This window comes from Chrysemys picta, chromosome 7, assembly GCF_011386835.1.
Source record: "Chrysemys picta bellii isolate R12L10 chromosome 7, ASM1138683v2, whole genome shotgun sequence".
Lineage (NCBI taxonomy): Eukaryota > Metazoa > Chordata > Testudines > Emydidae > Chrysemys > Chrysemys picta.
Genome location: NC_088797.1, coordinates 31,159,679 through 31,184,332, shown reverse-complemented (window position 1 = coordinate 31,184,332; position 24,654 = coordinate 31,159,679). Strand labels below are relative to the sequence as shown.

Here is a 24,654-nt window from a genome sequence, read left to right as displayed (position 1 = left end):
AGACTTTGCGGTCGGTGAACCCAAAGTATCATTAATGATGCTGTCCGCTAGGCCTTTCTACCCTGTAGCCCCAGGGTACCGCTATTGACTTTGACCATTGGGCCTTACTGCCTTGCAAACCCTGGGTATCTCTATGGACTCTGGCCACTAGGGCTCCCCCTCCCCCCAGACGTAGGTCACGTGACCCTATTGCCCTGTGGAGCAAGGCGATTCCGTAGGCTCCAGTCATTGGGCCTTAAAGCCCTGCGGATCAAGTCAACTCTATGGACTTCTGCCCTTAGGTCTCATGGTCTTGAGACAGAGGGCAGCTCGAAGGATGGGGTGAACTCACCCCGCACTGCATGGGGTCGCTCCACCCCGTCTCACTCCCCAAGGCATAGAATAGCAGCAGAGTTACCCTGTGACCCTCTTCCAAGGAGGAAATGGCTGGGGTAGCTGTGGGCTACATCCTCCTCTTCTCACTCATCTTTAATTAGAAGAGTAAATCGCTAATAAAGGGTTGTAACTATAGAATAAAACTTTAACTACATTGTATCACAGACTACTGGCTAATCCTTCGGTCCAAGTAAAGACTCTGAACACAATGGAATTAGTGCAGTTATGCTGCACCTTGAAGCTTGAGCTCATCAAAAAGATAGCGCCTCCTTTAGAAGAACACGCCCTGTGGAATCAGTACAATTTCCTAGGATGTCTCCCATGTAGGCTTGGGCTGGCTCCATGCCTGCCTAGCTTTGGAGAGATGTGGAACCTCAGTACACGATGAGCTACGTATAAACCACGTAACTCCGTCTTTTAATCCCAGACAGCAAGACGCTTGGGACTCACGATGAGTGATTTACTCTTCTAACTGGGCATAGTCTGTGGAGCAACTTTACTCCTGAAATCTCATTTAGTGTTTGTCTGGCACTGAAAACAGCCTGAGAACTGGCTTAAATGCCCCAAGGCAGAGCCGGTATGAACCCCACTCCTTCCATCTGCAGCAGTTCTCCTGAGTTTGGTGCATGGGGATACTCAGATAATACTCCAACAATTATTATCTACTCTGGGCCACTGACTGGTAACAGAAGACACAAGACTCCCGTTAATGAGGTAATTCTGAGGTCTCAAATTTATTTTGGTTTCCACAGCATGGCCCTGATCTGTATCTTTTGTACAGGGTGGAGTGTTTCTGGGCTGAAGAAGTTTAACGATGCTACTGTTGTCAAAGGAACAAAATCAGAATACCTATCGCCATTATCACTGCAACAGCTGTATTAGCCTGGAAACAAAAAGAATCCCCGATTAGTCAGGCAGACTCCAGACAACTCAAGAATCTCCCAGAGTGCAGCCTGCTCATTCAAAGCCTGTTTCTGGGCACTTTGTCTCAATAGGCTTCTCCTATTGAATGTCAATGCTGCAGATAACAATCCTGGCTGGCTGAAGACAGCATTATGCAGGAAGTGTTAATGCTGCCACTGAGCTTTAGACCAATCAGCGGCGCCGACCCTGTGGGTGCTCCAGGGCTGGAGCACCCACGGGGAAAAATTGGTGCGTCTGCACCCACCGGCAGGTCCCTGCCCCCCCGCCCAGCTCGCCTCCGCCTCCTCCCCCGAGTGCGCTGCCTGCCTGTTTTTTCCCCCTAGCTCCCAGTGCTTGCTCTGCAAAACAGCTGTTTTGCTCGGCTGGGAGGGAGGAGAGAGGAGGGGGAATGCGGCGCGCTCAAGGGAGGAGGTGGGGCCGGGGTGGGGATTTGGGGAAGGGGTCTAATAGGGGCAGGGAGGGAGTGGGCAGAGTTGGGGCAGGGACTTTGTGAAGGGGTTGGAATGGGGGCAGGGAACGGGTGGGGTTGGGGCAGCGCTAAATGGAAGGAGCAATTAAATGTCCTTTAAATAGTGATAGCTGAAACAATAGGAAGTCAGGGTCCAAGGCAGGGCTGATCAGAAGTTGAGCTAAGTGGTTGGAGGAGGACTGATTGCATACATGGAGGGCTGGGAGCTTGATTGGTTTCATATGTGTGTGAGAGGTCGAAAGCCAAGAGATGCAGCGGGGAGCATGACCTTAAAAGGGAATAGAGAGAGAGGGATTCTTGGGCACAGAGTTTGCTTGAAACAGGCTTGGATTTCTGAACAAGGGAACTGCCAAATGTTGTTTGTTCCCCTAGAGCACCCACGGAATTGGTGTCTGGGGCTGGAGCACCCACGGGAAAAAAATAGTGGGTGCTCAGCACCCATGGGCAGCCCTGCAGATCAGCTCCTCTCCCTCCCTCATAGCACCTCCTGCCAGCCGTGATCAGCTGTTCAGCGGCATGCAGGAGGAGCGGCGGCAGGAAGAGGCAGGGGAGGGGGTTGAATGGGACAGGAAGGAGTGGGGTGGGGTCTTGGGGGAAGGGGTGGAGTGGGGCAGGGCCTGGTGCGGAGTTGGGTTAGAGCAGGACTCGGGAACAGAGGAAGTCAGTGCTTATGTTTGTTCCTACTGCGTTCAGGGAAACTGGGCTTTTTGTGCATTCTTTGTAAAGACATAGGATTGCACCAAAGAGTAAGACCGACTTGTGTTACTCATTTCTTCTCCTAATGGAATTAAGCCAGCAAGGCCTTGAATATTGGCAAACAGCTCAGACTAAAATGGAGCATCAACTGAAGGCTGGAAAAATATCCACCCGTCAGGCTGTGTGTGTTGTAGATGTCTGCTTTGTTCAGAGAAGCTCAGTGGGTATTTCTAGGTATTTGTACACCCCCGCTCACTGTCATGTCTGAGTGCCTCACAACAGTGTATTTATCCTCACAAACCGCTGGGAGGGAGGGCAGTGCCATTATCCCCATGGTATAACTAGGGAAATTGAGGCATAGTGAGACTAAATGACTTGCCCAAGGTCACAGAGGAAGTCTGTGGCGGAGCAGGGGGTTGAGGTGGGGGAGAGCCTGAAGACTGGTACTAGGGGGTGGGGGATGGCAATGGGAGGTGCATAGGGGCTGCTGGGGGGCCATGTGTGATGTCACTGTGGTGGCCTTGGGCCTGGCAGCAGGGGGCATGGAGGCTGATGCTGCAGAGGGACAAGGGCTAGTGCTGGTCATAGTGTTTTTAGAGCCTCAATTGTCTTAAGCCAGGCCTGGTAGAAATTTCAGTCGGCAAAGGAACAACCTCGATGTTCACCTCACCAGAAATCTGCTACCCACTAAAGGTCCCTTACATGCATCAAAGGAGTCCTGGCCTCATGCTGCAGTCCCCTCCCTGCTCCTCCCTCAGCCCTGTTTGCCTTGCTAGGCATCAGCACGTGGGCCTGCCTACCCCACAGACACAGGGAACAATAACCCACACCTGGCCAGTTACATACTTGGTCACTTCTTGCTTAGTTGTAGCGAATCTCATTAGCAAAGTGTTCACAGTTCTTAGCGAAGACATGATATGTCCGTGTCTTCCCAACCTCCTTGTTTGCCCGGACTATGATTTCGGATACCGGATACACCTGCCGGATCCCATCATACTTGTTGTTGACCCTGTAGTTGCAGTTCCCTACAACACATTTGAGGAGCTGTTTCTTCACTATCGCCTTGCCCTTGCTAGAGCTAACAAAGCCCCAGTCAGGCATTCCAGTCAGACCTGGAGATTGAAAACAGGAAGGCAGGCTATGAATTCATTCATATGGCCAGAGCCCACAGCCACCTTCCAGCTGTCCCTGCTGGTGCCCACTACATCATATTGCCATGGTGAATGGTGCTAATGTCTGCCATCATGGTGGGTCTTAGACCCAAAGACAATGACATTGGAGCCAATGGGGATGTTAAGCACCTTCTTTCTGGCTCGTGAAGGCGCAATGAAGCTCCTTAATGTGGTTTAAACAAGCTGCAGACAGTGGGACTTCCACCCAAGACGCTAAGCCACATGGCCAGGCCAGAGCTAACTCAAGTGGATAGTGGATCAGATGTGGATACAACCATGCAGGGCTCTACTCACTGGCAGTGCCTGGCCAAAAGCGTCCAACTCGGGCAGCCGGGGGGGCGCAGTGCACTCAGGAGCGGTGGCCAGTGGCTGGGGCTAGGCAGGCTGGAGTTGGGGCTCTCCAGCATCCGCTCACCGCACCGCTTCCTGTCCAGCAGTTCAGGCCCCTTTTGCAGCGCTAGTGTCCCAATCATGGCCCGGTCCAGCAGCACTGGCCGCGCTTCCAGCCCGCCAGCTCCTAAGCAGTGGGGTCTAGGGGCGGTGAGTTGTATGGGCCCATGGTGCCCAGGCTCCAGCAAATTCAGGGCCTGGGGGAGCCCAGCTCCACCAATATTCACGGCCAAGTCTCTCCTCTGGCTCTGCCTGCCGCCCCTGGCATGCCTCCCCTGAGCGTCCCTGCCTGCCCTGGGCAGTGGGCAGCTGCCCCCTGCAGCTCAGTGCTGCGTTCCCTCGCCAGCTGCTGCCAGTTACAAGGGAGCAGTGTCCCTGAGGCAGCTGCTGTGCCTGTGGAAGAGGAGGGGAGGAGCCACATGGCAGCCCCCACCCTTGGCAGTGGGGGGGGCTTATCCTGGCTGGACTGCCTGAGCAGCAGCCAGGGGGACTTGGGTGAGTGTCATGCCCCGGGGGGAGGGGAGGGGGAGGGAAGGACCTCCCATCCCCCGGAGCTCGCTGCTGCCAGTAGGGAGAGGGCTGGGGGGCCAGAGAGGAGGACTCCCCCCCACCCCAGCCGCAGGGCAGCCTGCCTGCTGCACCTCCTCCAACAACCCAACCCCCTGTCCCAGCTCAGAGTCCACACCCAGCACCCCAAACCACCTCCTGCACCCCAACCCCCTATCCCAGCCCAGAGCCTGCTCCCAGCACCCAAAAATTCCATCCCAGAGCCCACACCCCTCCCGCACCCAAACTCCCTCCAAGAGCCTTAGGCAGGTGTGGGGAGGGGTGGGACTTGGACCCATTCTAGGCACCACCAAAAATTATACAAACCTGCTGTCCCTGGTGGGGCCCACGCCCAGTCACGGGGATTGAAGTGGGTGGGGCCCTGGCACCCCAACCCTTTGCCCCACTGTGATATAACATGTACTGTTGCTGCCATGCCATCGCTCATGAGCCCCTGGGAGCAGCATGCAATGTGCCACCACACCGCCCCTTCTCCTCAAGACTCCACCTCTGCGCTGCCCTTGCACCGCTCCTTCTCCTTGAGACCCTGCCCCTACGCCACCCCTTACCTCCAGTCCCTGCACTGGCACCACCTGTTCCCTGCAAGACCCTGCCCACTCATCTCCACCCCTCTCTCCCCCTTGCCCCCCCCGTCGCTACTAGTCCTTGTGAGGCTTCTGCGGGTGTGGTGTGGATGCGGGTACACATAAAAGACCGCTAGTGGATGGCAGGTCAGATGCAGACTGATTCTGGCAGATGCGGATCCACATTTTTGTATCCACGCAGGACCTAGTCATGAGCGTGACACTGAGCAGAAGCAGAGAGCCAGGGCTTCTTGGGTACACAGCCCAGTGGACAGGCAAACTCAGGGAGTTCTGAGCAAGGAAACTGCCAGCTGCTTCTTCATTTCTGCTGCACTCAATAAACAAATTTGTACCAAAGAATACACCTGACTCAGATCATCAATTCCTCACCTTAACAGAAACAACCCTGCCAGGCCCCAAATATCAGCTAGCAACGTGTACACATGTATTGTGAGAGTTGGCAACAATTTCATATCCAGCTTCTGGAGTCCTGTGATTACACAAGGCTCTCAGCTTTCATATCAGACTTTTCTGAATCAGAACGAAAAGTCAAAATGTCTGAAACCTGCTTGTGCAACAAAAAATTCCCAAAATATTTTTGTTTCAATTTTTGATCAAAATGAAACAATTCTAACATCCCTGAATGGAAACATTTCACTTCAGGTCAGCGTTAATCTCTGCATCTACCTGTAAGGGGACTGTTGTCCCCTTACTAAAACTCAGTGAGGGTGTTTTGGTTGGCTAGCTCCCAGTACCAAAAGAAAGGGGATGAGTTGATGGGAAATCAGGACCCTGAGACTGACAGTCCCCAGGAACGATGGGGAGAGGCCAATGCTCCAGGTCAGCTGATTGACAGGGCGGGCAGATAATCAGGAGGCCAGGGTGGGTCCCATCCATGTGAGCTGGAATTGCCTGGGTCAGACAGAGTGGGGTCGAGCTAAGCAGAAAGCAGGGGCCCGAGCTGAGCTGGGGAGCACCCAGAGCTGTGCCAGAGCCACAGGGGCCAGACAAGCAGCCAGGAAGCAGGTCAGAGCTGGGAGCGGAGTCCCAGAAGCAGCCTGCAGAGCAGACCTGTGCTGGGGGCAGAGCTGTAGCAACCAGAGCCAGAGAAGCAGTCCAGGGAGCTGGAGCCAGAGAAGCAGCCGCAGCCACCACCATACTGAGGCAGAGTGGAGCTGGAGCAATCCGGAGCTGAGTGCAGTGAGCAGCTGGGGAGAGAGTGAGGGGGACCCTGGGCAGTGGGCCCAGCGCAGGGAGACGCCCCCAGCCAAGAGGCTCTGCAGCCCAGACTTGGAGGGGGATCGTAACCCCGAGGGGGCGGTGGCAATGCTGGGAAGAAGAGTCCTTCCACCTGGAGACTGAGAGCGTATGGCCATCGCCAGAGCAAGTGTCCAACCCGCAGTGTCCCTGCAGCATAGCCAGGGCCTGAGACTTGTGAGGAACAGACGGAACTTCCCTTACATTCCAGAGACGGCTGGTTGTGGTGTCCCCGTGCCATAGAGCGGGGTTATATGTTTTCCTTTAACCTTTCCCATTTCTTTTAAAAACTGATTTTTGTTTACTAAAAATTGTATTAGCTTTGAACTGTATGTAATGATCAGTGGGTCAGGGAAGCATCCAGTGCAGAGAGAGCACCCCAGAGTGGGGACACAATATCCCCTGCCCTAAGTGACCACAACAAGGTTGGGGGCTGAGCCCCCCCCCAGGAATCCTGGGCCCAGCTTTGTTGGGGTTACAAGGACTCTGCCACATGGGAGAGTGAAAGGGGAATCCTCTAGGTCAGGCCTGGCTCTGAGTAAAGCAAGTGGGAGCGAGGACTCAGAGCCTTTCGCTAGCCCACTTCACTGGGGTAGTGTATAGCCAGGAAAGTTCCCCACAATAGCGGGACCATTCCCCGCTTACATATCTGAGCTGCTGTGGGCCTCATGGGAGTTGTAGTTCCAGGTCTTTCATGGGCTTCCTATGATGCCCTGCTGCAGCTCAGCCCCAGGGCTGGCCATTGTCCCTCCTGGGGAAGCAGGGCGCATGAGGAAATGGAAAGCAGGAGAGGCCCAGAACTAGAACTCACACAAGGTATCCTGGCAAATTAAAGGGAGGAAAAGATTAATGTTGGCCTGAAACAATATGCTTTGTTTTGATTCTCCTGCTGGAAGTTTCCACTGAAAGCTATTTCCTCCCCTCCCCCCCCATGGCAAAACTCCAGTTTCGGATGGGAAAAAGTTTCATTTTCAACCAGCCCTAGTCACAAATGACAGTTGAAAATGACTAGAACCAAAAGAGACTGGAGAGAAGAAAAAAAAAATCTCGTCTCGATCTGTTGCTTTTGTGCAGTAAATGGCACGATTGCATGCCCTGTTTCCCCCAACGTAGTCAGTTTCCCCCCTGTGTGTAGGGTCTATCAAAGCAGAGTGGAGAGGGAAAAAAAAGTGTTTTAAACACTTTTTATAAATAGAAAAATGGGATTGTGTAAAACCGCAAAAACGGCGGGGGGGGGGGGGGGGGGGAAACTCAGTGGGACTGTTATGGGAACACCAGGCAGCAAGATAAGCAATTGAAGCTAAAGGGCAATGTTGGCACAAGAATGACTGGGGATAAACTGACCAGGAATCAATCAAGGTTGGAGAGGAGAAGAAGGTTGCTACCCATCAGAGGAAGGAGGTTCTGGCGCAGCCTCCCCATTGGAGGAGGGGGCAAACACCCCCAGCTTGTTTGAGGATGGAGCCGGATAAGTTTCTGACCAGGATTCTGTTAGGGGGTTGGCTGTGCTAGCGGGGTCTGGACTCGATGACCCAGGAGGCCCCTTCCAGTGCTATGTTCAAGAAGCGAGCTTAAGAACCTATATCTGTTAGTTCAAAGGCTCTAACTAGCCACCTCATAATAAACCTCTTTGCAGAACACAAAGACACAATGTGTGGGCTATAAGAAGACGTAGGTGAACGATGGATTTTTTAATTAGCTGGCAATTCTGACAAATAAATGGTTTTTGGGTTGACCCAAAAATGAATTCTCAAAATTTTTGGAAAATCCAAAGTTTGTGTGGAAAAAAATTAATTTAGGGCAAACTAAAGGTTGTTTCCAAGCATGTCTACATGTTTTTTAAAATATTTTAAAATAAAATGAAATGAAATGTTGAAACTAAAAAAATCTAAATGTTTAGGGTTTAGTTTTGAATGTTTATTTTTTAACCAAAACAATTTGGTGAAATTAACACAAATTTACCAAATGTTTCTGTGTCATAAAATCTGCATTTTTTTCCACACACACAAAGTGTGGATGAAAAATGTCCCCCAGCGCTAGTTACAGGTACTTGAGAATCTAGAGCATGAACATTTGCCATGGCCTGATCCACATGGTATCTCACCATCTCTCTCTCTGCTGGATGCTTCACACAAGGAACCAAAGCCACCCATCTCACCTGTTATATGGACAATGTAATCATCTCCCACGTAGACACTCCAGTGCTTGTAAAACCCTCTGTCAATCTCAATCAGGTCTCCGGCCTCGGGTGCCCGCTGCAGGAGAAAAAGTTATTATCCAGTCAAAATGGCAGGGAGACAGGGTAGCTGCTGAGCGATCAGAGACAAAAGGAAAAGAGGCCCTGGGCTTGGAGAAACTCAAAAGCTAGCGGTAAGGGACTTTCACTGGAGAAAGAAGTAGTCAACTGAGGCTGGAAATAAGAATGTTTCTGTCCATCAGAGGAAGGAGGTGCTGGAGCAGCCGCAGGGCCAACCTTATGGGTGGGCGATGTAGGTGATCGCCCAGGGCACCATGGTCAAGAGGCAAGGAGCGGAGTGGGCCTGGGGTACGAGATCACAGAAGGGAGCTCGGGGCAATGCAGCTCTGGGAGGCAGAGGAGCCTGGAGGTGATAGTGGGGTAGGCAGCCTGGGGAGGCAGCGGGGGCTGAAGGAGGGGGAAGCCCAGGGAGGCAGCAAGGGCCAGGGGTGCCGGGGATCCAGGGGGGCAGTGGGACCCAGGGGTGTTACCCCCTCTCCCCGCAAGGGTCCACTATGCTGGGATGGTCTCAGGAATTCCCTGAGGACACGGCACCTCCATCCAAAAAGTGATTGACACAAGCAGTTCAAACACACGCCTTTTATTAGCCCACAAATCCCTATTGCAATAAGCTAGAAGCACCCCGAATCGCAATTCTATACAATCCAAGGTGATGCTGAATGAGCAGCGCCCTGCTTCCAATGGCCGGTTGTCTATGGGTCATTGGGGATAGGGAGAATTATTAGTGACTACAGCTCTTGCTAGCAGTTTTGGCAACAGTACTGTCTCTCCATGGTTTCCTTGCTCTTACCTCTATAGTTAGGACTTTGGACGCGCACCAACATTGTGGTTAAGCACTTGCTGCTGCACTCAATGCCGTGACCTGCTGCTTTACCACTGTTTGCAATTTTTCCACGAGTTTGCTATTTTTCTGCCCTGACGTCATGTCTATGTGAGCTGCCTGCTTTCAGGTAAGGGCGGGGAAGGGTTTCAAAATGGAGTAACTCTTGTTTTCCGCTGTCCAGAGACACCAAAATACAAATTGGACCAGGGCACATTTTCCCTAAGATCGACCCTGAGCAGCCTCCCAATAGGACGAGTGGGGACACACAACCCACTTAGTTTGAAGATGGAGGTGGCAACATTTCTGACTGGGATGATATAATGGGGCTGGCTGGAGATAGTAGGGATGAGACTCAGTGACCCAGGGGGTCCCACCCAGTCTACAGCCTATGTTCCATTATTAAATTAATTTTCACTCAAACTAAACACATTCCCTTGTACGTTCGCAGAAAAATCACTGTGGGCGCAAAGAGTAGGTCTGGTCATTTTGCAGGAACACCCTATATTCTCTGTGTGTAACAGGTTGTTTCAGGTGCAAAATTCAACATCTCCTTCCCTATGGAGCCAAAACAGGCCCCTTCATAGTAATTTGTGTTTATATAGTACTTAGCCATGTCACACCCAGCTGTTTGATTGTTTTTATATCGGTTGCTATATGACTACACCGGCTAATTCCAGCAAGAAGCAAAACAGAGGAATCAAAATTGCTTATTTGCTGTTTATAATCACAGAACACCAGAGTCAGCCCAAGGCTTTTGATAACGATTTTGCGCTAATTCCTCTGTGGGGAGAAGCGCTGCCCTGAGCTGTCTCCTCTTCTTTTCTATTGGTCCTGGTCACTTTCCTTTTCTTCATTTCTGATTTCTAACAGAATGACCCTGGGAGTCAGAGATTCCTGGTCTCCAGCCAATTTATGAGGCTGGTGTAATGGAATGTCTATCCTAACAGAATCCTTATCTATGTGGCTATACTCCACAAAAGTGTGGCACACCAGCATAAAACAATGAAGAGAAGTGGAGCCACACTCCCTGACTTAGATCAATGACTGAACACCTAACTGAGAAAAGGTGGGCTGAAAGGATAAAACTTCTCTAGGAAGACAATGTTTATCCAATATAACACATAGCCTGAATTGAATTCCTTTATCTGTGTATTTCTCTCTTTTCATATGGATCATTTATGCTGTTTATCTTGAATAAAAATTTAGTAATTAAATTAACCCCACCCATGGTCTTTCAGTGCATCAGAACCTGTATATAATGAGGTGAAGAGATTAACTGGTTGGATTGTCCAGAGGGCTAGGGCACAGCAACACCCATTTCCTGTTGGCTGGCTGGGCATTTTTGAAAATGTGAACCTTTCATTTAGGTGCCTAAATGGGAGCTGGTGTCTCTGGAAAATCCATCCCTTCCAAAAGGTACACGGGCCACCGTCTGCTTCCTTAGAAATAGAGCTGGTCAGAACTTTTCAATGCAACGTATTTCCAGCTGCAAATGGCAATTTGTCAAAGTCGAAATGTTCCTTCTTAACAGTGCGAGTAATTAAGTATTGGAACAACTTACCTAGGGTCGTGGTGGAGTCTCCATGACTGAAAATGCTGAACTCAGGATTCAATGTTTTTTCTAAAAGTTCTGCTCTAGGAATTATTCTGTGGGAGTTTGCTGGCCTTTGTTAGACAGGAGGTCAGACTAGATTATCACAACAGTCCCTTCTGGCCTTGGAATCAGGGCCATCCTTACCCATACACAAACTACACAGCTACATGCTGCTCCAGAGGCCAGGCCGATCCCCCGGCCTGCTGAGCCAGCCAGGAAAGCTGTCCCCGCCCCGCCTCTTCTTGCCCCTGCCCTGCGCAATTCCACCCCTTCCCCCGAGCTACATCTTGGGGGAATGCAGCAGGAGTCGGGCACACCCTGCACTCACCGGGCAGCAGGAAGTGGAGCGACCAGGCCCCAACTCGCTCCATGCTCCCGGTGAGTGCTTGGGGGAGCCTCCCTCCTGCCCTCCCAAGTCTGGAAGTCAGGGGAGCAGAGCGGAGTGGGCTGGGTCACTCCACTTCCCGCCGCCCCGTGAGTTTGGGGTCGGGCCCACCCTGCAATCACCAGGCGGCAGGAAGTGGAGTGACCCCAGCCCCAACACACTCCACCAGCTCGTGCTAGAAGCGGTTACACTCTGCCCCCCAAGCCTAGTCCTGCCCACCACAAACCAGTTTGTTTGCCTGACCCGCCCTTTCCCTCTGCAGCCTTTGTTTGTTTGACCCGCCCCAGCCTCTGAAGCTAGCCCCGTGGTTCCTCTGCCCCATTTCCCTCCTGGTTGCTCCCTTCCCCCTGCAGTCCCCTTGCCCTGATTAGCCCCTCCCCTCGTGCGCCCATGTCCCCTCCTATGCGCTTGTGCCCCTCCCCGTTTTAGTTTGATTCTGTTTCACTGCACCCCCCAATGCTGTTATATCTTCCCTTCCTTGTTTGCAACAAGAGGAGCCGGAAACCTTCCCTGAGTCGGTGACTGACCCCTAGCCCTTGATAGCACCACCCACCCTTTTTTTGGTGCCCTCCTCCCCTGCCTACAGCCTAGCAGGGAGGAGTGGTCGACCTGCTTCCCCTTCCCTATCCCCCCTCCAGTGTTTGCTCTCCCCCCGTCCTCATTATGGCAGGGGATGAGGAGAGTAAGACCCCTCGGGCAGACCCTGCTGCCCCTCCTCCACCCACCCCACCATCATCCCCTCTAGCCTCTACCTCAACAGCCACTGCCAAGCCACCTACCACCATCCCTGCTGGAGCGCCGGCAGCGGTGAGTAACGAGGTGACCTTCGCTGCTGCCACGTCCCTTGCCCCCTCTGACTCTGGGGGAGTCCCCCCAGCCGGCAGGAAGGGCCAGGGCACGATGAAGGGTAAAGGCCCCGCTAAAAAAGCCAGGCCCTCCATGGCAGGGGGTGCCCCCACTGCCGCGGCCCCGCAACAAGCCGCGGCGTCCCTCCCTGCTGTTCCCTCCACTAGCTCTATGAGTGTCCCACCCCCAGCTCCCAGGGCATACGCCCAGGTGGCGGCGGCCCCCCCGCCTGCCGCTACGTCATCTCCCCCATCCACCGCCTCTGCTACCATCTATAGCGGCCGGGGCCCCTTCCCCACCTTGACCAGGAAGCACGGCGTCCGTTGCCTCCTGGTACCCACCTCACCCCACCTGGAGACCTACGTGCGGGCGTTGGCGAGGGTGGTGGGGCCCACGGCCATTGTGGCGGCCTCCAAGATGTACGGAAAGGTCGTCTTCTTCCTAGCATCGGAAGCCGCCGCCCAGGAGGCAGTGGAGAAGGGCCTGGCGGTGGGGGGCGTGTATGTCCCCCTGGAGCCGCTAGAAGACCTGGGCGCCCGACTGCTCCTGACTTCTGTCCCTCCCTTCCTTCCAAATGCCGCCCTGTTACCCGCCCTCTCTAACCTGGGGAGGCCAATTTCTGTGGTCAGCCCTCTCTCATTGGGCTGCAAAGACCCCGCCCTCCGTCACGTCCTCTCATTCCGCCGGCAGGTACAGTTACAACTGCCGCCGGCGGCACGTGACGGTGAGGCGCTCGAGGGGTCCTTCTTGGTCCCCTACCAGGGGGCCCGCTACCGGGTACATTATTCAATGGGGGAGGCCCGGTGCTACCTCTGCCAGGCGATGGGACACGTCCGGAGGGACTGCCCTTTGGCCCGACACGGAGGGACATCCGGGACCCCCGAGTCCCGGCAGGGCGCCGGCCCCGTCATCGCCGGTGCCCCTAGCTGCCTGGCGCCCGAAGCCGCCCCTCCTCCTTTCTGGCCCACCAATGCTCCCGCTCGGGCCCAAGGGCTATCTCCCCCAGTGCGCCTAGACGAGCGAGAGGGCCCCACCTCTGCCGCCTGCGATCTGGCGGGGCCTGTGGAGGAGGGTGAGGTAGGGATATCGCCGGGCATAGAGGAGGGCATGCCCTAGAGAGAATCCTCCCTCCATGCTGCCCCACCATTGCCTCCGCGAGTCCCTAAGCCTTCGCTCTTGCTCCCTGACCCAACTCCTGTTAGCCAACCCCCGGATGATGCCATGGAGGGCTGGTCCTTAGTGCAGGGGAAGCGGGGCAAGCGGAAGGCTCGAGCTCCGCTCCTTCCATCTGATGCGGTAGCCCCCCGGAAGACCAGGAAGGGGGGAACCGATGCTGAGCCTTCCGCTTTGCCCCCGGGTGGGTTTTGTCCACCATTGCCGGCTAGGGAAAACGTGGCAGCATCGAAGGAAATCACTACCCCTCCTCCGGTGTCCCTTCCTATGGAAACCCCTGATGGAGCCCCTCTCGCCCCCTTACAATCTGAATCCCCTGCATGCACCAAGGCGAGCGTCGCTTCGGGTGCAGGAGGGGAGAGCCCTGGGGTGGTGGAAGGTGATCTCCCTTCCATTTATGAGGAGATCAAGGCCCTGGGTCTGACCCCGGTTACCCAGGGGGAGGACGACCCTCTGCCAGCGGGCCTCAATCTGAGCGACCTCGCCTCAGCCCCCCTTTCCCCGTATTCCGTCCCCTTACCCACTGCTTCCACTCCCGCCTCAGAGGAGCCCCTGGACTCTTCCACCATCCCAGCTGCAGATGGCACCCCGCTAGCAGCCGCCGAACCTCTTGAGGCGACAGCCAGTGCCACGCAACCGGGACCCGAGTCGCCAGGGGACTCCCTCATGGCTGAGGTACAGCTGACCTCCTTTCCAGGTGGGGGCCCCATCGTTGATTTTCCACCTACGGATGCCGTGGCCTTACAATCTGCCTTGGAACACGAGTCCGGCATCGCCGAGGGCCCACCTCCCTCCCTGCAAATCCCTGAGCCCCTTTGTGGGGTGCCACCCCCCCCCACCCAGTGGCCTGGCTGCTGAGGCCCCCAATCCCACTATCGCCCCTTCCCCTGTCCCTATTCCTGACTCCGACCCTGCCCCTGTCACCGACCCCGTCCCTGTCCCCTCCACTTCCCATGATGCTATTGCCGCCCCTGGGGCCGTCTCCTTCCATATCCCAGAGGATGACCCCCAAGGAGCGGCCTTTGTTTTTCCCTGTCCCGACCCACCAGGGGCTGCTATTTTCCCTCCGCCGCCCCCCATTGAGCCAGGGTCTGAGGCGGGCCACGTGGCGCCAGCCCATCGGACGCCACGTCGAGGGTCTGCCCCCTGCTTGCCCGTCTCGGTGGGCCACGGGGCTGTGACAGGGGCCCCGCTGGGGGATAGCCATAGATCAATAACCCCACCCCCCCATACGCTGAGAGAGGAGCTACGGGACTTCCTTGAGGACGTCCGTGGCTCCCGCAACAAGGTACAGCTTGCACTCCAGCGATGGGGGGATTTCCATCAGATCCTCCAGGCCGCGAGGGCCCTCATGGGGGAGGGTAAGAGGACCGGGAGGCAGGCCGCCGCGGCCTACCAACGGGTCCGCCTCTTCCATGACTCCTTAATCGCTTATGGGGTAGGTCACGGATTGTTGCGCGGCCCGACGGAGGCCGTGGGTGTCTCTGCTAGCGAGGATCCCCCCCAGCCCTCCTCATGGCACCGATCATCTTCGCAACATTAAACACCTGGGGCTGTAGGATGGGTCTCCGCAGGAGCCAGGTGCTCTCCTTCCTTCGGGAGGGGGGGTACTCTGTGATTTTCCTGCAGGAGACCCATACGGATCCGGTCGCTGAAGCTAGCTGGCGGCTGGAGTGGGGGGACAGGGTCTATTTTAGCCACCTCACAGTTCGTACGGCTGGAGTGGCTACCCTGTTCTCCCCCGACCTACGGCCCGAGGTGCTGGGGGTCACCGAGGCTGTGCCGGGCCGCCTGCTGCACCTCCGGGTCCACATGGAGGGGCTTGTAGTTAATCTCGTCAACATTTACGCCCCGACATTGGGCCCGGAGAGGTTGTGTTTTTATCAGCAGGCATCCACCTTCCTCGGCACCTTGGATCCTCGCGAGTGCCTGGTCCTGGGCAGGGACTTTAACGCCACCCTTGAGGAACGGGACCGCTCGGGGACCGAGCAGCACCAGGCCGCCGCGGACGTCCTCCGGGAGATCGTCAAACATCACTCCCTGGTGGACGTCTGGCGCGACCACCACCCGGATGACGTTTCGACATTCACTTTTGTCCGGGTGGAGGTCCATCGGTCGTACCACTCCCGGTTGGACCGCATCTATATGTCACGCTTCCATCTTTCCCGGGCCCACTCCTCCAGCGTCCGGCCAGCCCCTTTTTCAGATCACCATCTAGCCACCGTGACAGCCTCTCTCTGCGCGGAGAGGCCGGGGCCGGCCTATTGGCACTTTAATAATAGCTTGTTGGAGGATGTGGGCTTCATGGCGTCCTTCCGGGAGTTCTGGCTAGCCTGGCGAGGGCAGCAGCGTGCCTTTCCCTCGGCGCGACGGTGGTGGAACCTGGGGAAGGTGCGCGCCCGGCTCTTCTGCCGTGACTACACCCAGGGCGCCAGCCGACGGAGAGATGCGGCAATAGGGCAGTTGGAACGGGAGGTCTTAGAGCTGGAGAGGCGTCTGGCCGCCAGCCCCGGTGATCCATCCCTCTGCGGAGCGTGCCGGGAGAAGCGGGAAGAGCTGCGGACCCTCGAGGACCATCGGGCTCGAGGTGCCTTTGTTCGATCCCGCATCCGCCTCCTTCGGGAGATGGATCGCGGTTCCCGCTTCTTCTACGCCCTGGAGAAAAAGAGGGGGGCTAAAAAGCACGTCACCTGCCTTCTAGCAGAGGACGGCACCCCCTCCCCCCCCACGGATCCGGCGGAAATGTGCGGGAGGGCCAGGGCCTTCTACGCAGGCCTTTTCTCCCCGGATCCGACCGATCCTAACGCTTGCAGAATGCTCTGGGATGAACTCCCGACGGTCAGCGCGGGCAACCGAGACCGGCTGGAGCTGCCTCTCACTCTGGCCGAGTTCTCGGAAGCCCTCCACCACATGCCCACCAATAAATCTCCAGGCATGGACGGGCTGACCGTGGAGTTCTACCGCATGTTTTGGGACATCCTCGGCCCGGACCTTGTCACCGTCTGGGCCGAGTCCTTGCAGGGCGGGGTCCTCCCTCTTTCGTGCAGGCAAGCCGTGCTGACCTTATTGCCGAAGAAGGGGGACCTCCGCGATTTACGGAATTGGCGTCCCATCTCGCTCCTCAGCACGGACTATAAAATCGTAGCGAAGGCCATCTCGCTGTGGCTAGGGTCCGTGTTGGTGGACGTGATCCACCCAGACCAGACCTACACCGTCCCGGGCCGCACCATCTTCGACAACTTGTATCTGGTCCGGGACCTCTTGGAACTCGGGTGTAGGGATGGTCTGTCGTTCGCCCTCCTGTCCCTGGATCAGGAGAAGGCGTTCGACAGGGTGGACCACGGGTATCTCCTGGGCACTCTGCGAGCGTTTGGCTTCGGGCCCCAGTTTGTGGGTTTTCTCCAGGTGCTGTACGCCTCCGCAGAGTGTTTGGTCAGGCTCAACTGGACCCTGACCGAACCGGTCAGCTTCAGGCGAGGAGTACGTCAAGGGTGCCCCCTCTCAGCCAGCTGTATGCTCTGGCCATCGAGCCCTTCCTCTGTCTCCTCCATAGGAGGTTGGCAGGGTTGGTGCTGCAGGAGCCAGAGTTGCGGCTGGTCCTGTCGGCGTACGCCGACGACGTGCTCCTCGTGGTCCAGGACCCGGGCGACTTGGTGCGGGTGGAGGCTTGCCAGACCATCTATTCGGCGGCCTCCTCTGCCCGGGTCAATTGGGTCAAGAGCTCTGGCCTGGTGGTAGGGGACGGGTGGCAGGCGAGCTCCCTCCCACCCGTGCTTCAGGCCATCCGGTGGAGTGAGGGTCCGCTGCTCTATCTCGGCGTTTACCTTTCTGCCACGCATCCGTCTCCGCCGGAGAACTGGCTAGGTTTAGAGGGCAGAGTGTCGGAGCGGCTCCGGAAATGGACAGGACTACTCCGGTGTCTCTCCCTTCGAGAGAGACTAGTCCTGTCCATGATCTGGTACCGGCTCAACACCCTGGTCCCGGCCCCGGGCTTCCTGACCACCCTCCGGACGTTGATTCTGGAGTTCTTTTGGTCAGGACTGCACTGGGTCTCTGCGGGGGTTCTCCATCTACCTCTGGAGGAGGGAGGGCAGGGCCTGAAGTGTCTGCACGCTCAGGTCCACGTCTTCCGCCTCCAGGCCCTGCAGAGGCTCCTTTATGGTGCAGGTAGTCCGGCATGGAGCGTATTGGCGCACGCCTTCCTGCGCTGCTTCCGAGGGCTCCGATATGACCGGCAGCTCCTTTGTCTCCATCCGAGAGGTCTTCCACGAGGCCTCTCCGAGCTGCCGGTCTTCTACCAGGACTTCCTCTGGACCTGGAAACTGTTTTCAGTGACCAGGTCCGTGGCGGCCACCGTGGGGGCAGATCTCTTCGCGGAGCCCCTGCTACACAACCCCCAGCTTCGTGTGCAGGTGGCGGAGTCCCCCATGGTGCGCCAGAGGTTGGTCCTAGCAGAAGTCACCAAAGTCAGAGACCTCCTGGACTACGACCGGGGAGACTGGCTGGATCCCCTGACGCTCGCTCAATGCATGGGGCTCTCCAGACCTCGTACTCCCCGGCACGTACTTCAGGAGGTGAGGGCCGCTTTGCCGCCCGCTGCTCGGGACTATCTCGACCGGGTCCTGCGAGAGGGCACGCCCTGCCCACCCTCCACTCCGAGCCCTCCAGCCTTTTTCATCGGGCCCCTGCCCCGTGGACCCAACCAGCCCCCTCCCCGTCCATTCGCCATGAACCGGCTGCACCATCTGCAGCCGGTTCTGTTCCGGACCGCGCCAAGGAAACATCTATATACGCTCGTGCTCCATGTTCTTCATGTCCTCACCCTTGCGTCCCGCCCCGATACGAAGTGGCGGGACCTTCTGCCACCTGTGGAGGGTGAGGAGCCCCGGTGGGCCAGCCTTTATTCTGCTCTGATCCCGAAGCCCACCGGGGACATCAGTTGGCGGCTCCTTCACGGAGCCGTGAGCACGGGCGTGTACTTGGCGTGGTTTACCCCTATCCCAGACACCTGCCCCTTTTGCGGTGTGAGGGAGACGCTGGCGCATGTTTACCTGGAGTGCGCCAGGCTGCAGCCCCTATTCCGGCTCCTCACAGATATTTTGTTAAGATTTTGGTTGCACTTTTTCCCCTCACCTTTTTATTTATGCACTCCCTATCCGTCGCCCCACAAAGTCGCGGGACCTCCTGGTCAACCTCCTTCTGGCCCTAGCAAAACTGGCCATCTATAAAACCAGAGTGAGGAGGTTGGCCGATGGAGTTTCCTGTGACTGTGGGGCGTATTTCAGGTCCTCTGTTCTTTCACGTATCTGGGCAGAGTTCCTCTGGGCGGCATCCACTGGCTCCCTTGACGCCTTCGAGGAGCAGTGGGCGCTTTCCGGAGTTCTCTGCTCGGTGTCCCCGTCTGGTTTGCTTCGTTTGACCCTTTGACCTCACTCCTGTCCCTGTTCTTTTATTAGTTGTCCCCCGTAATTTTTTGGTCTCCAGGTCCTGTGGACCCCCCCTTAGGCTGGGGGGGGATCCTTTAGCAGTGGGCGGGCAAAGCCCTGGATCCCAATAGGTCTGGTCACTCAGGGAACAGAAAACTACTCATCCAGTGACCAGTATATTTGCCCTCTACCAGACTCCTGTACCCCACTGGTCTGGGTCTGTCACACTTGATACAGCATCACAGTGTGTGAGGATACCCCAGGTTGGAGGGACAGAGTCCCCCAGGCCAGGCTGTACCCCAGGAACCCCATCACAGAGAGGAAACGTTCAGGGTGCTGTAAGGGGAATGTAGAGGGGTGGCTGGGGCTCATCCCTCTCCGGGGTGGCGGTGGACCACACTGCCTGGCTACTTCCATCCAGTTGCTGACAGGGAATTAGCCTGGCCACGGGAGTCTCTCGCCGCAGCAGCAATAGAGGCAAACACAGACAGTTATTCGCACCCGGCCTGTGGTCAGCAGGCAATAGCGAGGTAAAGGCCAGGCCCTTAGGCAGGGGCTGAGCAACAGTATTTAACTAGCAGGCCCAGGCCCAGGGTCAGGGTGGGGCAACAGAGAGTCAATGGCTCAGGCCCTCAGGCAGGGGCTGAGCAAAGCAGGTAAAAAACCAGCTCAGAGCGGCCTGGGGGAAGGGGGAGACTCCCACCCACAAGTTGGGTAGCAAGGGGGACGCAGGCCCACCCACTCCTCTGCGTCCCAGCCCAGGGCCCTAGCAGTGGCAGAAGACCTGCTGCTGCGTCAGTGGGGATCCTGACCGCAACACACTGACACAGGCTCTGGCAGTGCTGAAGCCAGACTCTGGTCAACTGCCCCCGGGCTACTTCCTAACTCCCCCTCTGGAGGTATCTGGGTCCAGACGGTATCCTCCGGGGGGGTGGTTCAAGCACCACGGGGTCCTCAGGGTAACTGGCGAGGGGCAGGCTGGGCAGCTCCTCTGGGTTCTGGTCAGCATCGGGCGTTGGCAGGTCAGGCCAGTCCTCGGATCTGCCGTAGGTCACCGGGGTCACCCAACCAGGAGCTAAGCTAGAGGCGTGGCCTCTCTGGTGGCTGCTCCTCGAGTGAGCTCTGGGGATGGGCTTTTATACTTCCTGTCCCACACCTTGACCTCTGGGAGGCAGGCGCAGGACTCACTGGCTCTGCACATTTTGGTATCCGAAGGGGCTTGTCCCTCTCCGGGGCGGCGGGGGACCACACCGCCTCACTACAGGGAAATAGCCAGAAATAATATAAATGAATTTTAAAACAGAAATGTTACAGTATTGCCACAACCCTGCATGTTCAACCTCAGAAGTGCAGCTGCAAGAGATATGAGATTGGCTCAAAAATCAGGATTTATTTTTTAAATAATACATTTTCAGATGAGTTCTTATACTCAGCTCAATGGCATTGCTTTGTGCTGCAGCTGGTTATACAGGGATCTCTCAGTGCTGAGATCCAGCCCCCTCTGGGATGCAACATGACTGCTGTTGACACGGGGATTGTTTGTCCGATGCTGGGATGCAGCTATCTCTGGTAGGGTGCAGGTGCTGTTTATCCACCCAAAGCTGAGATGAAGCCGTCTCTGGGGTGAGGCATGGGGGTTATTTATAGAGATCCCTCATCCGGCACTGAGATGCAGCTGCTTCTGGAGTGGAACACTGCAAGTGTTTAACAGCAATACTACCTGCCAGCTAAGGAAGCCGAGTGAGTTCTGTATCCATTTGAAACTACAGGAGGAATTTAAGAAGACAGAATGAAATGATCCCTGTGGGAATTTGACCAGGCACCAGAGTTAAAACCCTAGAGCTTCTTTCAAAAAAGTGCCTTGGGATCTTTCATGATTATGATCTTGGTTTTTACACTTCATCAGAAAGGGATCACCTCATTCAGAACATCTCCTCTTGAATCAATGCAATTTCCCAGGAGATCATCTGTGAAAGCACTGAGCCAGCCCAACCCGGTTTAGCTTGGGAGAGAAGATGGGAACCACAGCACAAAGCAACCAAGCTATGAGCCACATTTCTGTATGTTTTCAGCGCAGACAACAAGACGCAGGGGTCTCCAGATGAGTTTATTGGGATACAACTGGGCGTCATCTATGGGGCAGCTTTGTTCACGAAATCTCATGTAGCTTTCATCTTGCACTGAAAATCTGATGATAAAGGATGAGAGCCAGGTTAATCGCCCCAAGCCAGTGAGGGTACGAACCCCCCTCCCTTCATCTGCCGCTACTCCTTCCGATGCTTGCGTCTCTGAGCCATGGATCTGATCACAGCCGCCGCAACGCCCATCACCCCCACAGTGCCCATGGCTATAGCTTCCGTGACCTGCAGAACAGAACGAAGTGCCGGTCAGACACGGGGGTTCCCATGTGGGGTCATTTACAGGCTTGGGACAAGCAAGGTGGAAATAGGGTGACCAGATGACAAGAACAAAATATAGGGACACATGGAAGAAAAAAAAAAAAGCCGGAGTGCCGCCACCGAAGCAACAACAACAAAAAAAGGCCGGGACAAAATATCGGGACAAATGGGGACAAACAACTAAATATCGGGACAGTCCCGATTTTATCAGGACATCTGGTCATCCTAGGTGGAAAGGAAGGTAGGAGCTGAGACGTCCGTCCAGCCCATGAGACATCAAGCAGCACTTGCTGCACAAGCCCAATCCAGGGAAGCCACAGGATAGGTCAAGATCTTCCGTCCTAGGGGCATGAATCCTGCTCTCCCCCGCCCGCCCTCACAGCCTCTCGCTACTAACACAGAGCTGCAATACGGAAAGGAAAGGAGGCAGCAGCAGCCAACTGGGGCTGTGAAGAGGCGCCAAGGCAGGTGAACAGAGGTAGCCGCTGAGATGCTCCAGTGTAGAATCGATTTGGAGGGAAGGAACTTGCTGGATTCATTTTGCAGGGGGACCGACACTGGGTTTGACTGGTTTTGTACAGCGTCTATTGCAACGGGGTCCTGGTCAGTGAGCGGGGTTCCTAAGCGCCACCACAAAACAAATCCCAAATAGTAATTAGCACTGGGGGAGGGTGGGGAATTGATGACAGTGGTAACACGTGGTGCTGCAGCTACTTGAGGAGATCCTGGGGCAGCAGGTGGAACTGCACCCTGCAGTACATCAGCCACGCTGCAAGGCAATGACATTCCTGGGGGGGCTGAGTCTCATTCACCAGCTGCTGTCCCAGGAGGCTCAGCGTGTAGCTTTGGGGGGGTGCCAGGTTCGATGCATGGGTCATGGTCACCATGCTGGCATGAGGCCCTGTCCTTCCCCCTCACACCCACCTGGTCGCTCATGGCCACGCCGTAGCGCAGCTCCATGACGAAGTGCTCACAGTTGTGGCTGGTCAGGTTGTAGGGCATCTCACGCCCCACCAGCTCCTCAGCCCGCCGGACGATCTTGGAGACCGGCAGCGGGGGGTGCGTCTCGTCATGCTTGTTGTTCACCCGGTAGCGGTCCTTGCGCACCACGTCCTCCAGCCAGTCCTTCTTCACATAGGCTCTGTCGGACAGGGCCGCAAGGACGCTGGCAACACCGTCCATGGGGTGCTCACCTTGGGTTGGGGATAACGAGATCCATTGATTCGGCACTGAGCTGGGTATGATGCAGGGAGATTCCACGGTGCCTGGGGAAAATTGCATCTCCCCAAAGCTCTCCCTGCATCCCTAGAGGCTGGGGACAGTGGCTGATACGTGGGCATCCCCCACCCAACCACACCTTCCAGTGGCTGCAGGAGCAGAGGCAGCAGGAAGCTTTGCATACAGCCAATCTCTGTGCTGCGCCTTCACCTTGTGCCGCCTGCAGTCCCCTTCCCCCCCAGCAGGTGACAGCCGGGGGTAGTGCAACCTCCAGAGGCTGGAGCACTGAGTCCCCCAATGGCAGCAGGCCCTACCGCACTCTTCAGGGCTGTAGCAGTTCCAGCTCCCCCCAGTGCCAGCAGCCAGTACTACACTCTGCTGTATGGCAGTCACTACTGCTGAACGTCCATGCAGCTGGCCTCCAAGGCAGGCACACAAGGGCTGCAGCTCCCATGGCATGGGATCCCCAAATCCTGCACAGAGCACTGGCTCCTCTGCAGGTAGATACCCCTAAGAGAGGTTCCCATGCAGTGGCACTCGCATGGCAGGGACCCACCTTCAGTCTCCAGCAGAACACACCTCCCCCTTTAGGGAAGGGGGGCACTTACAAGGAGGAGCCAGGTGGACGACTTTGCCATCACCGACATAGATGGCCCAGTGCTGGTAGCATGAGCGGAAGATCTCAATCAGGTCACCGGGTTTGAGTTCCACCTGGGAGAGGAGATATGGGGATTCCATTAGGGAGTCCTGGTGAATCGTGGCCACATAGGAAAGGGCTCTCCAAAGGGGAAAGGCGCATCATCAAGAACACATGAACAAGGAGGGCTGGAATGTGCTATCAATCTGGATGCCATGGGTTTCCAGTGGGATAAGACGCTGACTTTTCCTCCATTGCTATCAATCTCCAGTTACTCCAGTTTTAGACTAGGTTAAACGAAAGCAAGATCTAGCCCCAACCTCATTGATTTCAGTGGGATTTCGCTACATTGAATTAGAGTGCAGTAGATCAGAAGCTGGCCCTAGCCCTGGAGTTACTCTGGATTTACACCAGACATAAGTGAGATCAGAATCCGGGACTGACTCCATTGCAGTGAGTGGGTAACTCCAGATGGACCCCAGGGGGAGCTGAGATCAGAATCCAGCCTGGACCCCCATTGCAGTCAGTAGGTGACTCTGGATCTACCCCAGCGGCACTGAGAGGAGAATCTGACCCTAACTCCATTGACTTAAGCAGAGTCACTCCACGGTTCTCTGATATCAATATCTGGCCCATGTCCCTAATTTCCCCACAGCTTCCATTCTCATCCCTGCAGATCTTGTTGTTGTCTTGTAACTTGGGTTTCCTTGATAGGGCCAGATAATATTGGGGGGGGGTGTCATGAAGAGCACCATCCCTGCAGACATTGCTAGGTGACATATTAAGGCAGCATCCCATGCTCTTTAATGGGGTGCTGGCAGGTTGGATTTGACCCCATGAAACCTAAGCTCAAGGGAACCATAACCCTGTTTATTTATTTCATCCCAGTGGAGCTAGGTGCAGGGAGGGTTGGCTCTCCTTGGGTGACTTTTTATGGCTCAGACATTGCAGAAGGCACTAGAGGGCACAGGACCCAGAAAGTGCCACTGACTTCAGGGCTCACCGTTATCCAGATCATGAGCAAAAGTCATGAGTGTGGCTGGGCGTGTGGCTGCACTTACATGGACGGAGGGGATCTTCACTCTGATGCAGGAGGTGGAATTATTTTGCGTCTCATCATTCATCTTGATCGCATTGCGGGCTTCCTATTGGCATAGCTAAAACAAAGGCATGTGCCACATTGATAACAACCCCCAAGACAGCAGAAGCAGGTGGGCCCTGTGGCTAGGGTGCTGGACTGAGGCTCAGGACACCTGGAGCCATTCCTGGCTCTGCTGTGTGGCTTTGAGTGCTTCCTTGTGTCACTTCCCTGCCCCCAATAGACCACGCTGCCTCTCATAGAACACCCAGGGCCAAAGCAATTTACCCATCACTACAGCAGGAGAGGGATCAAAGCTCAGGACACCTAGGTCCCGCTGGCCCATCCTCCTTCTCAGCTATACACCCCTTCCATCCTTGGATTGTCCACCACTAAGTACCTGTA

The 24,654-nt window shown here is 55.8% G+C and overlaps 1 protein-coding gene and 1 pseudogene across 1 annotated transcript; both read right to left on the bottom strand.

Moving 5' to 3' along the window:
• Nucleotides 1-1,089: 1,089 nt before the first annotated feature.
• LOC135972818 (phospholipase A and acyltransferase 3-like) lies at nucleotides 1,090-14,264 on the bottom strand (annotated as a pseudogene).
• Nucleotides 14,265-21,181: 6,917 nt separating this feature from the next.
• LOC101937232 (phospholipase A and acyltransferase 3-like) lies at nucleotides 21,182-24,295 on the bottom strand. Its single transcript, XM_005305599.3, has 4 exons — nucleotides 24,175-24,295; nucleotides 23,143-23,310; nucleotides 22,241-22,509; nucleotides 21,182-21,280 (listed from the first exon to the last, which is right to left on the bottom strand). Exons 1-4 carry the CDS (start codon nucleotides 24,293-24,295, stop codon nucleotides 21,182-21,184), a joined length of 657 nt encoding a protein of 218 aa, XP_005305656.1.
• Nucleotides 24,296-24,654: the final 359 nt, after the last annotated feature.